At 38.7% G+C, this 13,630-nt stretch overlaps 3 protein-coding genes across 5 annotated transcripts; 2 read left to right on the forward strand and 1 right to left on the reverse strand.

Moving 5' to 3' along the window:
- The first annotated feature begins 560 nt into the window (after window positions 1-560).
- On the forward strand, window positions 561-4,700 carry LOC135610438 (probable serine/threonine-protein kinase WNK4). The gene is made up of 7 exons (XM_065104942.1): window positions 561-1,343; window positions 1,554-1,591; window positions 1,716-1,943; window positions 2,028-2,248; window positions 3,023-3,180; window positions 3,283-3,682; window positions 3,763-4,700. The coding sequence occupies exons 1-7, from the start codon at window positions 1,230-1,232 to the stop codon at window positions 4,566-4,568; spliced, it is 1,965 nt and encodes a 654-aa protein (XP_064961014.1). The 5' UTR covers window positions 561-1,229; the 3' UTR covers window positions 4,569-4,700.
- Window positions 4,701-6,889: 2,189 nt separating this feature from the next.
- LOC135610439 (calcium-binding protein KIC-like) lies at window positions 6,890-7,889 on the forward strand. Its single transcript, XM_065104944.1, has one exon. It carries the CDS (start codon window positions 7,346-7,348, stop codon window positions 7,718-7,720), a length of 375 nt encoding a protein of 124 aa, XP_064961016.1. The 5' UTR covers window positions 6,890-7,345; the 3' UTR covers window positions 7,721-7,889.
- An 819-nt stretch (window positions 7,890-8,708) lies between these two features.
- Window positions 8,709-13,344, reverse strand: LOC103975942 (serine/arginine-rich splicing factor RS31). Of its 3 annotated transcripts, none has more exons than XM_065104943.1 (6): window positions 13,251-13,344; window positions 12,964-13,099; window positions 11,075-11,187; window positions 10,197-10,429; window positions 9,077-9,325; window positions 8,709-8,897 (listed from the first exon to the last, which is right to left on the reverse strand). In XM_065104943.1, exons 2-6 carry the CDS (start codon window positions 13,067-13,069, stop codon window positions 8,864-8,866), a joined length of 735 nt encoding a protein of 244 aa, XP_064961015.1. In that variant the 5' UTR covers window positions 13,070-13,099; window positions 13,251-13,344; the 3' UTR covers window positions 8,709-8,863. The 3 variants fall into 3 exon arrangements, with proteins under 3 accessions (XP_064961015.1, XP_009389366.1, XP_009389375.1); XM_009391091.3 differs by having other exon boundaries at window positions 10,197-10,432; XM_009391100.3 differs by having other exon boundaries at window positions 10,197-10,432; window positions 13,201-13,300.
- Window positions 13,345-13,630: the final 286 nt, after the last annotated feature.

Raw genomic sequence — 13,630 nt, forward strand, 5'->3', positions numbered from 1 at the left:
CAACCAGTGTCAAGTTGAGTTGATCTAATAATAGATCTAACAAATAGCAACCTTAATATAAGATCGTAGTGGATTCAACAACTTTCGATAAAATGATTTCTTATTCATATCCTAATTTTAACTATATTAATTAACTTTATGCACAACATTCGAACATACATACATTCTTATGTTGAAAAGTACATACGGAGGAGGAAAAAACTACACACAAATAATTTGGAATGATTTCAAAATATTGTTAATGATCGAGTAATAAATTATTGATGGAGTCTAAATTGTTCGGATTTGGAGCACAATTAAGAAGCGATGGGGAAATGGTTTGGAAACGATCTCTTGCCATGTATTCATTCTTCTTTCTCACTTTGCCATCATTAATTCTCTTTCTTCTTTCACATGCACCGCATACAGCGAGTGCATAGAAAACCATATTTATTTAGATTTTTTTGGGTCGTCAAATAATTCTTATTTGATGGTTGATCGAGTTTGATCGACTTAAATAAATCATAAAAATATATATAATATTATTCGGAAGACGGCCTTCCTATTGTCTCGCCGGTAGCTAAAAGAGGGAGGGAGGGAGGGAGAGGTCGTTTCCAGCAATTAAACGGCCACCGGAGAGGGATCTCTTTAATTATCCGAAACTAAGAAATAGGAAGGGAGAAAAGGTTCGGCAATTCTACCCAACACCTGTTAGATCTTCCCTTCTCTTTCGGTCCGCCTCCCGCTTCGCCGTTTCTATCCTTTCCGCCCGCCTTCTCCTGCCCCTGATCGAGTTAGGGTTTTTGTTCTCTTCTCCCCTCGCCCCCTTCCCTTGAATCCGGCTCCTGCCCCGCGCCTTGTCGATCCGATCCCTGTGATGGTGGTTTGGGCCGCCCTCCTGCTCCGACCCGCCTCGTAGGGGCTTGACCCCTTCGCGATCGGGGGATGGAGACCACGAGCAATCGGCGGGCACCGGGAGCTGTCGCTGGAGAATGAGGGGCCGGCGCCGATCTTCTAGCGGGAGCGGGGTGATGGATCTGGGCTTCGCGGAGACCCCCGCCGTGGCTTGCAGGTGCCGCCTGCGATCTGCTTCTGACTCCTTCTCCGTCGCGTCCGAGGCGTTTTCTGAGAAGGCTGCTACTGTCTCTGTCGGATCTCCTCAAGGCGCCTAAGATAGTTCCTTTTCTCTTTCCTTCCCTTCCTTCTTTTTTCCTTTGCTGTTTTTGTTCTCGTCGTCGTCGTCGTTACAAATGGGACCGGCATCCATCAATGGATTCCCGTTAGAACTTGGGGTCCGAGGCGTTGGTGGCGGCACGTTGGATGCCGAGTGCGTGGAGGTTAATCCCAACGGACGCTATATTCGTGTGAGTTCATTGTGTTTGATGCCATGTGTTATATTGGTTGTACAATTATTTACCTCAAGAAAGATGTCTTTTTTCACCATACGAGCTGACTGTAGATACTTGAGACCTTCGTTTTTCCTTGTTATTGTAAACTGATTACTATTTCGATTGATCTCTTCCGACTTATAATTTTTATTAATTTATTGGTTTCCTCTTTGTCTGGCACTGCAGTATAAAGAGATTTTGGGGAGAGGAGCATTCAAGACTGTGTATGTCTCAAAATACTAAACCTGTTTCCATTTATAATTTGCTTGGTTTTTTGCACTTGGAAAAGTATAAGCATGATAAATGTCTCTGAATTTTGCACATTTATGTTCTCCTGGTGCTGTGTAGTTATAAAGCATTTGATGAGATTGATGGGATAGAAGTTGCATGGAACCAGGTGTGCCTCGATGAAGTGTTGCAATCTCCAGACAACCTGGAACGGTTGTATTCTGAAGTTTATCTGCTCAAGTCCTTAATGCATGAGAATATCATCAAATTTTATGATTCATGGGTTGATCATCAAAATAAGACCATAAACATCATTACCGAGCTTTTCACTTCCGGAAGTCTAAGGCAGTAGGTTTTCTGGTCATTCTATCAGATGCTTGGATTCTTCGGATAAGAAACTTTTGTAAGTCATTTTTTGTTTTAAACTTGTAGATATCGTAAGAAGCATAAGCATGTTGACATGAAGGCAATCAAAAGCTGGGCAAGGCAAATTCTTCGAGGTTTGGAGTATCTTCACAATCACAAGCCTCCTATTCTTCATCGAGATCTGAAATGTGATAACATCTTCGTGAATGGCAATCATGGAGAAGTTAAAATCGGCGATCTTGGGTTGGCAATTGTCATGCAACAACCTAGAGCTCGAAGTGTTATTGGTAAGAAAAATGGTTTGATTTTTTTATCCTTTTGTGCTAAAGAATGAAACTGCACCTGTTCGTATTCTGTGCACAACAATTAGAAAAATCTTAAACTACTCGAAAGCGTGTTGGGAAACAATTCATAGATTTTTGGTCTCATTATTGACATATTCGTCATTAGGATTTAATGGAGAATTTCTCTTGATGATGACCTATATAAGTATTGCCGATTAGCATTTTCATAGTAGCTAAGCAACTTATGGCTTTGTTGTTTTTTTCTTTTTGCCCATGATTTAGTATTTTACTTTCCATTTATAACTTGTTTCAGCAACTGCATTTGGTTTTCTGCATATATTTGTCTTCTTAGGGTAATTAAATAATGCGTGTTAATACCTATAAAAATCTTAGACTATCTGAAAGCGCGTCGATAAACAATTTGTAGACTTTTGGTCGCATTATCGACATATTTATCATTAGGGTTTAATGGAGAATTTATCTTGATGATGATCTATATTAGCGTTGCCTATTGGCACTTTCATAGTAACTAAGCAACTAATGCCTTTGTATTTATCTTTCTATTACCCATGCTCTAGTTTTTATTACAAAGGATCAGTTTCGAACCCTCAATCTTTGGTAAGTACATCTGGTATTATGACCACCAGCCCAATGTGTTAAGTGCCATGTACTAGTTTTTTCTTTGAATTTATAACTTGTTTCAGGAAATGTATTTGATTTTTTTTCCATATATTTGTTTTCTTAGGGTAAGTAATTACTGTGTGTTAATACCTGTAGGTACCCCTGAGTTTATGGCCCCAGAGCTTTATGAGGAGGAGTATGATGAATTAGTTGACATTTATTCTTTTGGAATGTGCATGTTGGAGATGATTACACTTGAATACCCATACAGTGAATGCAAAAATCCAGCTCAGATTTATAAGAAAGTCACATCTGTAAGTTGCTAACTATATTAGGCATGTATGCCCAACGAGTTATTAAAAAATTTACAAGCACTTTTTGTTTGATCAAGAATCATTGCATATGTAATATTGTAGGGAATAAAACCTGCTGCACTTGCTAAAGTAAAAGATCCTCAAGCACAGCAGTTTATTGAGAAGTGCTTGGTTTCTGCTGCTAAGAGATTGCCTGCCAAGGAGCTCTTGAAAGATCCATTTCTTCAAATAAATAGCACAAAGGAACCTCCTACAGATCCTATTCATGTGCCCAACAATATACAGAATATGGATAATCCAATTTCAAGGCCTCTATCTATGGAAATTGATTCTGATTACAAGTCAATTCCAACTAGTACTTGCACTGAGAACTTTAATCTAACAGCACTTACCCCGGCGCTGGAATTCCAAAGAACAAATCGAAATAACGAATTTAAATTGAAAGGAGAGAAAATTGATGACAATTCTGTCTCATTAATCTTGCGTATTGCAGACACATATGGTACGTAAACAAAGGTATTGGTGATTTTTTTTGAGTTTTTGTAAAATTGTTAATCCATCTGTTATCCTTCATTCTTGTAGGTAGGGTGAAGAACATACATTTCCTCTTTTACTTGGATTCGGACACAGCACTTGCAGTGGCTGCAGAAATGGTGGAGCAGCTAGATCTGTCTGATTATGATGTTGTCTTCATAGCTGATTTTATTGATTTTTTGATCATGAAATTCGTACCTGGTTGGATACCTTCTACCAATCATTCTTCTAGTGAGAACATCAGCCCATGCAAGCGGTATGATGCTTATGACAATAATGAACTTCACTCTGAGTGTCCTTCAAATACACTAAAGTCGAGTGCTGACTCTGGGAGAAACTATGACCATGCTGAGTTATCTCAGTTAAACTTGGGAATCTCAGGACAACTTGCAGAAGTTGATGATGGAATATCATACAAGAAGATGTATGAGGCAATGACAACTGCTGGTTGTAATTTATTATGGAGTGGGGTTGATGGAGCGGATAAAGGTTCTCATATGTCAGCTAATTCAGTTGTTTCTGGAATTACAAAAAGCTTAAGTGAATATACTACTGATGTTGATTCTAAAGGAGATAGAGGTGTTGGGGAAATTGCTGAGGAACTTCCTTTGAGTGGCAATGTGAATAATTTGGAACCTTCTATATATCATGTAGGTGAACATCATAGTAGTTCGTATCTATTGAAGGCCTCTTCTTCACTGTCCCTGACGGATAAAGATCAATGTGAATTGAGGGCGGAGCTTGATTTGATTGAAGCTCAATACCAACGTTGTTTTTATGAGCTATCAAGGATGCGAGAGGAGGCAATGGAGAATGCTAGGAAGAGATGGTTTGCAAGGAAGAGTGGTGGTTAATTGTATCCTACTCTTCCTATTTATCTCAAACTTAATCTTTTTCTATTTTGGTAGGGGTTTTCCTATGGAATATGATGGATACCTTGTCCAAGGAACTTATGGCAACATTTAGTGTTAGTCTGTGATTTTTTATGATGTGGTTGCATATGGTTGGACTCCATGGACTTACAATTTGCCATGTGTTTTGTTATTCTTTTGCTTCAAATCTGATTTTTTTTTTGGACAATATAGAATCCATACACATTTGTTTCTTATTTGCACAATTCATCTTTCAACCTACGACTATGTTGAGATATCATCTTCCATGAATTATTGCAAACTAGTCTTTCTATGACTATCATGACATCTATTAATCGAGGGGTTGACCTGAACCTGAAGCAAAGACTTGTATAGACCTTATGTTGTCCTTCCTGCTTTTGCCATCCCTGTGGAAGTAACCAAACTAGCATCACACATTTAATTTTCATTTGCGCCTACTGACACTGTTAGAACTGCTTCTGCCATCATCAGTGACATGCATAATTTTGTGATGCCTTTTTATGTCAGAAAAAGAACTATTTAGATAGATCATGTGGAACAAGAGAATATATTTCATTCCATATCTTCTTGAGGGTTCATAAACATCTAAGATTGGGTGTGGCTGCTAAGCCAAAAGAAAATTATTACTGAGCTGAGCTGTAGTTATATCTGTCTTCATCCTGATTATGACATTGTCAAGACAAGAGGGCTTTTTTCTCATCCCTTTTTTTAATTAAAATTTATATGGGTGTTGTAAATTTGTATTCCAGTTTGTTCATTAGATCAAAGAGACTATACCATTCTGGTCTTTGAACATAAGGTACCAAATTACAGCTTTGCCTGCAGGTTTGTGTCCAACTTACTTACTATTGAACCCTCCAATGAATTGCTACATCTATTTCAGATGTTTGCTATGAAGTTTCCTTCGAGTACACTTTTGCTGTTCTTTCATTAGTTACTTTGTGAATTAGAATTCAAAAAATTTTATTTTGAAGGTTATCTAATGATCTTGTAAAACTTATTTTCTAATTCAGTAGATTTAGTGGTGGTATGTTTGCTATGCAAGTGTAAGACAACCTTATCAGCCGATCCATCATGGTGTCTTATTGACCAACAGTGCATACGAGAATTATCTGCATTCTGGTGGAATCAACCCAATAAAGTGAAACACCTTCTCTTCTCTTGAGCTGATAAACGAAGGCAGGAAAAGAGAGATTCTATAGCAATTTCTTGAAAATTTTAATCTTATTCTATCTTTTCTTTTCGATTCAAATCTCACCAAACCATTCAACTTCCTCGATAGTGCCATCCACGCACTTCTCTCTATCCAACAAGTTGTAATGGCCAAATCCCCGCTAAATCTAATAATTTAGATAGAAGAAATAGATGTTTGTGATAAGATTATGGTTAGATGATCATAAATCCTAAAAAGCTTAAGCAGTTGAATTAAAGAGACGAAAAGAATAGAAAATAAAATTTAATTAATATATGAACTCTATGATATTTATTTTTTTCATTAGGTGATTTTAAGGCATTGAAAACAAAATTTCTCATTTTGTGTCTTTTTTTTTTCTCTCTAAATATCTCCGTCATCTCCTTCCAATAGGCATCATCACCTCCTTATCATAAACTTAGTTAGCCCTTTATAAGTTCATTAGCAAAGGATTAGTTTCCCCAAACCATTTTCTTATGATCCCTTAAGAACATACGAAAGAAAAGAAAATATGAGTTAACGAAAATGTTTAACTTACGTTACTATAAATAATCATTTCGTTAAATAGATAATACAAATTACAAACATAAATTTTATAAACTCTAAATGACTATATGACAAATGATCAAAGGTGATCCGTTATGAACATAAGACCTCACAAGTATTCATATAATATTGCTACGGATCAAGACATCCATTATAGACTTAACTAATTTTGTTTAAGTCATGCAGAATCTTAATTCATAAAGGATTGGTCTCTCCGAAATCTTTTATAGTCTTTCAAAGACTTAAAAAAAAAAGATAAATTAAAGAATATATTTAACTCGATATCTTACGAATAATTATTTTAGCAAATACTTGATAAATAATATAAATTATTTTGAATGTTCAGACTTGATTTGACCTCACCATCTACTTGAAAAAGAGATTAAAAAAAAAAAGAGCATCGGCGATCATTGATATTTAAGGTATTAAAGAAAAGCTAAATAAAAAATTGAAAACTGAGATATCTTCTCGTGAAATCACTTTTTTTTTTTTTGATTCTTTCCATCCAACAAAGATATTGGAGACCAAACTGAGAGCAGAATGAACAACAGTGCACTGAACGTGGAAGTGGAGCGGCCGCTTGAGGCTGACGGTTGCACGTTTTGACTTTTCAACACCGTGTTGATTGGCCGACAATTAGGTCGAGAGTCAAATTCTCTGCTAAAATTGGCCCCGTCCCGTCTTCACGGGATCGAACGATCGCATCCTTCACGCGTGGCGACCGCATGAAACCTGCCCCAGAAGAAGTCGCTCGCAGCTCACAGCACAGGCGATGCCGAATCCTCCGAAGCGACGACGAAGCTTCGGAGAAAGCGCCCATTTGAAACCTCCACGACGACAAGGACAGCAAACGCGAATGGCGCGTGACGCGGTCGGCACGTCCGGCTTCGGCCCCACACCTTTGCAGCCTGGCCGAAGAAGCCGATAGAAGACAAGTTGTACCCTCGATCGACGCCTAAACCATCTCTGCAGCATCAACAGAGACTTGGAAGGTCTGGCGATGGAGGAAGAGAAGCACGCAGCTGCGACGGAGTCGGAGGAGTACGAGGACTTGGTGCCGGTGATGGCCGAGAGGCTGGAAGCGGAGCAGTTCGTGTCGGAGCTGTGCGGGGGCTTCCGGTTGCTGGCGGAGCCCGGGAGGGGGGTCATAACGCCGGAGAGCCTGAGGAGGAACGCGGCGGCGCTGGGGATGGCGGGGATGACGGCGGAGGATGCGGCGGCGATGGTGAGGGAAGGGGACATGGACGGGGACGGGGCGCTCGACGAGAAGGAGTTCTGCGTGCTGATGGTGAGGCTGAGCCCGGAGATGATGGCGGACGCCGAGGCGTGGCTGGAGAAGGCGATCGAGAGGGAGGTGTTGAGACCCACGGCGTGATTGTTGGAAGATGTTGGAGATCATAAATCTGCGTTAATAAACGTGGTTAGATGCTGATCATCGATCGGATGCTGTAAAAGGCTGCAGCACCTCTTCGACAATCAATGTAGATTTCTCCTATTTGATGGAAAACATGCGACGCAATAAAATGGTCTATAATTTCGTATCACTGATGACAATACTGTGCAATGATTTTGCTGTTTGATTACCTCCTTTCTTTCAGAAAGAACAGTCGATTTTTTTTTTCTTTCTTCTTTTTCTTTTTTTCCCCTGAAGCAACAATAAGATGCAACTTGAAATTTTCTAGTTTTGTTATTAACTCTTTTTTCCTGCACAGCTAAATTAACACTTTAGCTGTGCAGGAAAAAAAGCCACCAGAGCCAAAAAGACACCTCAAGCGCCAAGACTCATATGACAAGACACCACTATAAAATACAAAGATGAACCATAAAAGCAATACAATAAAGGGTCGGATTCAAATCCATATAGAAATCTTTAAGTATCACATTTATTTACTACTAAATCTTAAGCATAATTATTCATTATACAATATAAAATTTAAATACCGAGGTAGTAGGCACTCGTGATTTTAAAAAACACACACCACAAACACCGTCCACACTCAAAGGCAACTCCAACGTTTTGAATTGAATCAAACACCAGGGAAACTGAACCCAGATGTATGAGCAAATCATGCTCACTAGAACATCCATAATGGGCAGAGGAAAAAACTGGACAATGGCCTCCGTCCAATTGCTTTGGTTCCATGGTTACAATCCTCATCGTTAGTTACATCGTGGTTCTCCAGCACATTCCATCACAACCACATCGTGGTTATCCAACCACAACAACACTAGGCTTGTATTCGAGTGTCCCTAGCAGCTCTTCATAACAGGAATTAAACGGGCAAATATAAATGCTACCAGCATTCCAAGAGGTTAAAACAGCTAATACACTGAACAAGTTGCCAGCAAAGAGTCACCCAACATAACAATCATCAGATTTTAAGTAAAGAAACTAATATCTAGCCATGACATTCTATGCAGTATCATATGCATAATATTCAGGATGTCTAAAAACGACAAGTGCAATCAACAACAGAACCAGCACAAAATTTCTTCATTCACATCCCCTGCATGATCTTCAAGTCCTCGATCTTCGACCAGGAGGAGAGCGGCTGTGATCCAGAAAAGCAGATGAGATCAACAAGTCGAGCAATGGAAATGTCACAGTGGAATTTTAAAAACAACCTACAGAATAAAAAGCTTGAGATACTCTTATCAATATGCCATAAATGTCAATCTCAAATGCCTCCGACTACAAACACTTCATATCTCAACGATTTGTGGTCCTCACCTTCGATAACGACCATACTCCGGACTCCTATCATGCGAAGGACCATTGTATCGGTCATAGACAGGACTCCTTGCACGTCCATAATCAGGACTAGGTCGATCCCTTCGGTATCCTGGGCTGTCAGAGCGTCCATATGCCCTATCGTCCTGCTTCCCATAACCACCTCGGCTATCACGCACGTCACCATGATCACCATCATCATCATCCCTAAAGGCGTACTCAACTGTTACCATCCTATCCAATATCTTGCTGCCAAACCGAAAGGTTAAAAAAAAAGGATATAGTCAGCACAATCCTGCAAAAATGCATATTTCAGTTAAAGAAGCTGCAAGAAATTAGCAACTCGGCCCGTCCTTTTTTTGCAGCACCTCCCAGCCGCAAATGACAACAACTTATTGTGATTTTAACAGGGAAAACTAAAGTTCTTAAATGGGTGGCTGAGTTATTTTTTAATTTCATTTAACTGCACTCTGTTAACTTCATCCTGAATTCTGATGCATTGCAAAGTTGATTGTTTGCTAGTACATGGTACATGAATGAAGCATTAACACAAAATTCAGAATTATAGGAGATATGTTTAATAAATTAAGGAAAGAGAGAACAACGTTTGATTAAAAAATCATTCATAACAATATGTTCTTAATGCACTTCTAAAATAAAAGGCTAAGATTCTCCAACTAATGATTATGAGAACACTAGAAAACATCAACACTGAGGAAAACATATTTACAATGTTGAAAATATGTTCTAACGTAGTGCTGTTTGAGAATGAAAAAGAGATTGTCAGAATTTCACACTTCAAGCCAAAATGTCGCTAACATGAAGACAAATAATCAAAGCATCAACAGTTGCTTCAAAAGTAATTATTGAAATTGCATGTAAAGTATCATGATCAAGTGAAGACATATTTGCAGCAGTCACTGCAATATGAATTAGCAGTCCCTGCAATATCATTTACATATGCAGATAAAAACTGGGCAAACATCCATGAATACCATACACATCATGCTAATTTTACTACTGAGGATGATGAGGGAAACCATAGTCATAGATATCAATTCACACGAAACTGGTGGAAAAAAAATTTAGGGCATAAAAGATCAGAGCAGAAAGAACGAACCTAAGGTTGGTGCATTCAAGGGCTTTTGTGGCTTCCTCCTGGGTTTCAAACTGAACAAATGCAAAGTTCCTTCTGATCCGAACATTTAAAATCTTCCCATAAGATTCGAAATGCCTTTCAATGTCCCTGACCCTTGTATGAATTGGGTCAAAATTGATAACAAAAAGAGTTCGAGTAGGCCTCGTGTTTGCTGCTGGCCTGGAACCATCACGATCCCTTGGTCCACGTCCTCCCTGCTGAAAAATTAGACCAGTACAACAACAGATCAGCACAGGTTAGGGTGAGATAATATGAAAATTTTGAAGACACCAAAGTTGTCAGGGTCAGTCAGCTCATAGCGTAAATTGTACTTTCTGGATCAAAACCAATATCTGTCTGACTCATAACACGGGAACAAAAAATTTAGGTACATCGAAACCCTTGCCAAAGCAGGGTATTAATGGGAGCCTTGTGCCTGGGACAATCCTTCGGTGAATTTTTGACTCAACCAGAATTTGACCATCTTTTTCATTTAGTGAGACATGACAAACAACCCAGTCAGCTTCATAATAGTGCCACAAGACCTTGAAAAATAAAATAATATGCTGGTTGATGCTTTTCAGGTATCCATCAATCGTCATATGCGCATGTATATATATATATATATATATATATATATATATATATATATATATATACACACACACACACACACACACACATCAAATCTATAAATCTTTGATTTATGATGCAACCTTTGTTTATGATCCTATGAAGTCCCTTAAGAGATTCATGATCAAATCATGATCCTGAAACATCAGCAGATAATACATCTATTCAACTGCATTATAAATATATTATGGTTGTATACAGAAAATTTTAGTCAGAAAGCATATTACCTTTGACCACTCGACTGACAGCCTGCGTCTACTATAACCAAAAGGTATACCATCAAGCCTATGAATGGCATCTTCAGCGTCACGCTCATCCTCAAAATAAACAAAAGCATATCCTGCCAAAGACAAATATAATTATATTGAGAGCAATAAAATTTCGTTGGTACATTTTCATTTTTCTCTTAACAGTATCACATGCAAAACTGATTTCTTAAGCTTGAGGAAAGCAAGAAATATCAGAAATACTACACCTGCATTTATCTGTAGGTCTGATGAACCTTAAGAATGTGAAAAATGGAGATCTGATATGATGGCAACTAAAACATGATTTCGTATATGTAAAACCAAGGTAAGAAGTCATTGCTGAATATGCTTCCCCCGAATAGAGCAAGCGTTCAATTGGCATGTAATGATGATATCTGAGGGCATGGCATGATGATACAATCTGAAGGCATGGCATGATGATATGATCTGAAGGCATGGCATGATGGTACGATTCTTCAACAATCAAGCTTGGGCAACAACTTTAAGCAAAGCAGATCCTAACATGTGTTTGTTTGATGCAAATGAAGAGTGGCGGTTGCATAATGGAGGAGTTGATGTTCTGAAAGAAAGGTTTCCTTTGACATGGATGGTTTTTGCATGGAACTTGGAGAGCCTAGAAAGAGCTCAGCGTCCTTAGTAGTTCCTGCATCAAAGCAAACTTTTAAATATAGGCATTCTTCACAGAGGTATTACAGTTCTGGTCTTCTCAAGACAAAACACTCTGTGATGTGACATGTAAAGCAACCCATGCTGTGAGTGGATGCAATTTAATAGCATTTTTGTTAAACTTTTGAAACATCTTATCTTTGTGCATTCTGGAAAGATATCAAAGCAACCTCCAGCAATATATTTGGTATGTTTAACAAAGTAATGAAGAATACCGTGTTTAGAATATTTTGTTAAAATTGATAATGTAAGGTTATTAACATTGCAATTGTCCTCCAGAACCAAAACTCATCAAAACTACACAGGGATCCCTTTTTACGATATACTTAATTTTGCTTGTGCCCTGTCAATTATCTACATTGTTAAAAAACAGTGACTCACCTATAACCTTAAAAGCTTATTATCTAAACTAAAGGTAATCAACAGATAAGAATTATATGATCTTGTAATTTATATGTGCATATATTGCTTCGGTTAGATTATATAATGATATCTAAGAAACACTGCTGAACGACAGCAACACCTGTATTATCATATATTTGTCAGTTAAATGCGCATTCTTCTACCATAAGATTATGTTAAAATGGTTATTTTATGAAAACATGTGCATTAACTTAAACTTAGATGGTGACACTCGAGCTTTTCACCTGATACCCGATTAGACAAGAAAAAAAAAAAGCAATAATCTCTTGGGATTGTTTAATTTATTCGACAACTACGAGCTCCGACTCCAAGCAGATTAATAATAAAAGAACAAAATATGTTGCAGCAACCGTGTTTTAAACTGTCATCTAATTTCCATGTGGAGCAACAAGAATGGCATGTATACTTTTAAGAAAACCAGCAGCTTCTCCCAAAGAAAGAAAATGGTTAGTCACGTCTACAAAATTTATACCCTAAGATAGGCTTTCTTTTAATCTTTCCAGGAACCTCATAAACCACAATGCTCCTCTGCTAAAAAGGTTCTATAGGAGCACCCAAAAAGATTCACCAAATCTCCTAAAAGCACAGACCAACACCATAAAATAAAAACCAACCATGGTTAACACCGTTTTTCTCCAAGAAGGTTACTTGAGACAAAACTCCACAAAAGAGGGAGGCAGCCACTTAAGCCCTTCCGGCTATTGAACGTGAGCAAAACCAAACAAGAAGAAAGGAAAAAGAGAAGGGGAGGAATCTACCAGACTTCATGTCGATGCGATCTACCCTTCCATACTTGGAGAAAAGCCGATCGAGATCGGAATGGCGAGTATCGCTCTCCAGATTTCCAACGAAAACAGGCCTCATCGTTCCGAACCGATCACGAAGGAAGCAAATCTGCGTGCGAGGTATATTTATAAGAAGCAAGAACCAAACCGATCAACAAAGGTACTCGAACATCAGATTCGACATCGAACGCTGTAAAGAAGAACCCTAACTGAAGGAAAAGAAGACCAGAACAGACGACCGTAGCAAACCCTAATCGTACCAAGAGATGCGAGGCGACCAGCCAAGGATAAAAGAACACCCTTCCGACGAGGGGCGCTAAGCCGTCTTAAATCGGGTAGTGGACCGACTTTGACGCTTATTGGACACAGCCCAAACCCAATTGGGAACTACAGCGGGGACCACTAGTTGGTCAAGCAAGACGTTACGCATCACATCGAACCTGGACGGTCATTGGAGAACAAATGGGGCCACTCGTGGGGACCACTAGCGGCTTCCAGTCACAGCGCAGTTATAATTCGTCACAACGTCAACATCTAGTGAATATTAGATTGATAATGACGACGACATAATGCTAATAATTTGTGTAAATTTAATTGCAGGTGTATAAACTGTAATTAAACCCCCCCCCAAAAAAGCTTT

Source organism: Musa acuminata, chromosome BXJ2-4, assembly GCF_036884655.1.
Source record: "Musa acuminata AAA Group cultivar baxijiao chromosome BXJ2-4, Cavendish_Baxijiao_AAA, whole genome shotgun sequence".
In the NCBI taxonomy this organism is placed as follows: Eukaryota; Viridiplantae; Streptophyta; class Magnoliopsida; order Zingiberales; family Musaceae; genus Musa; species Musa acuminata.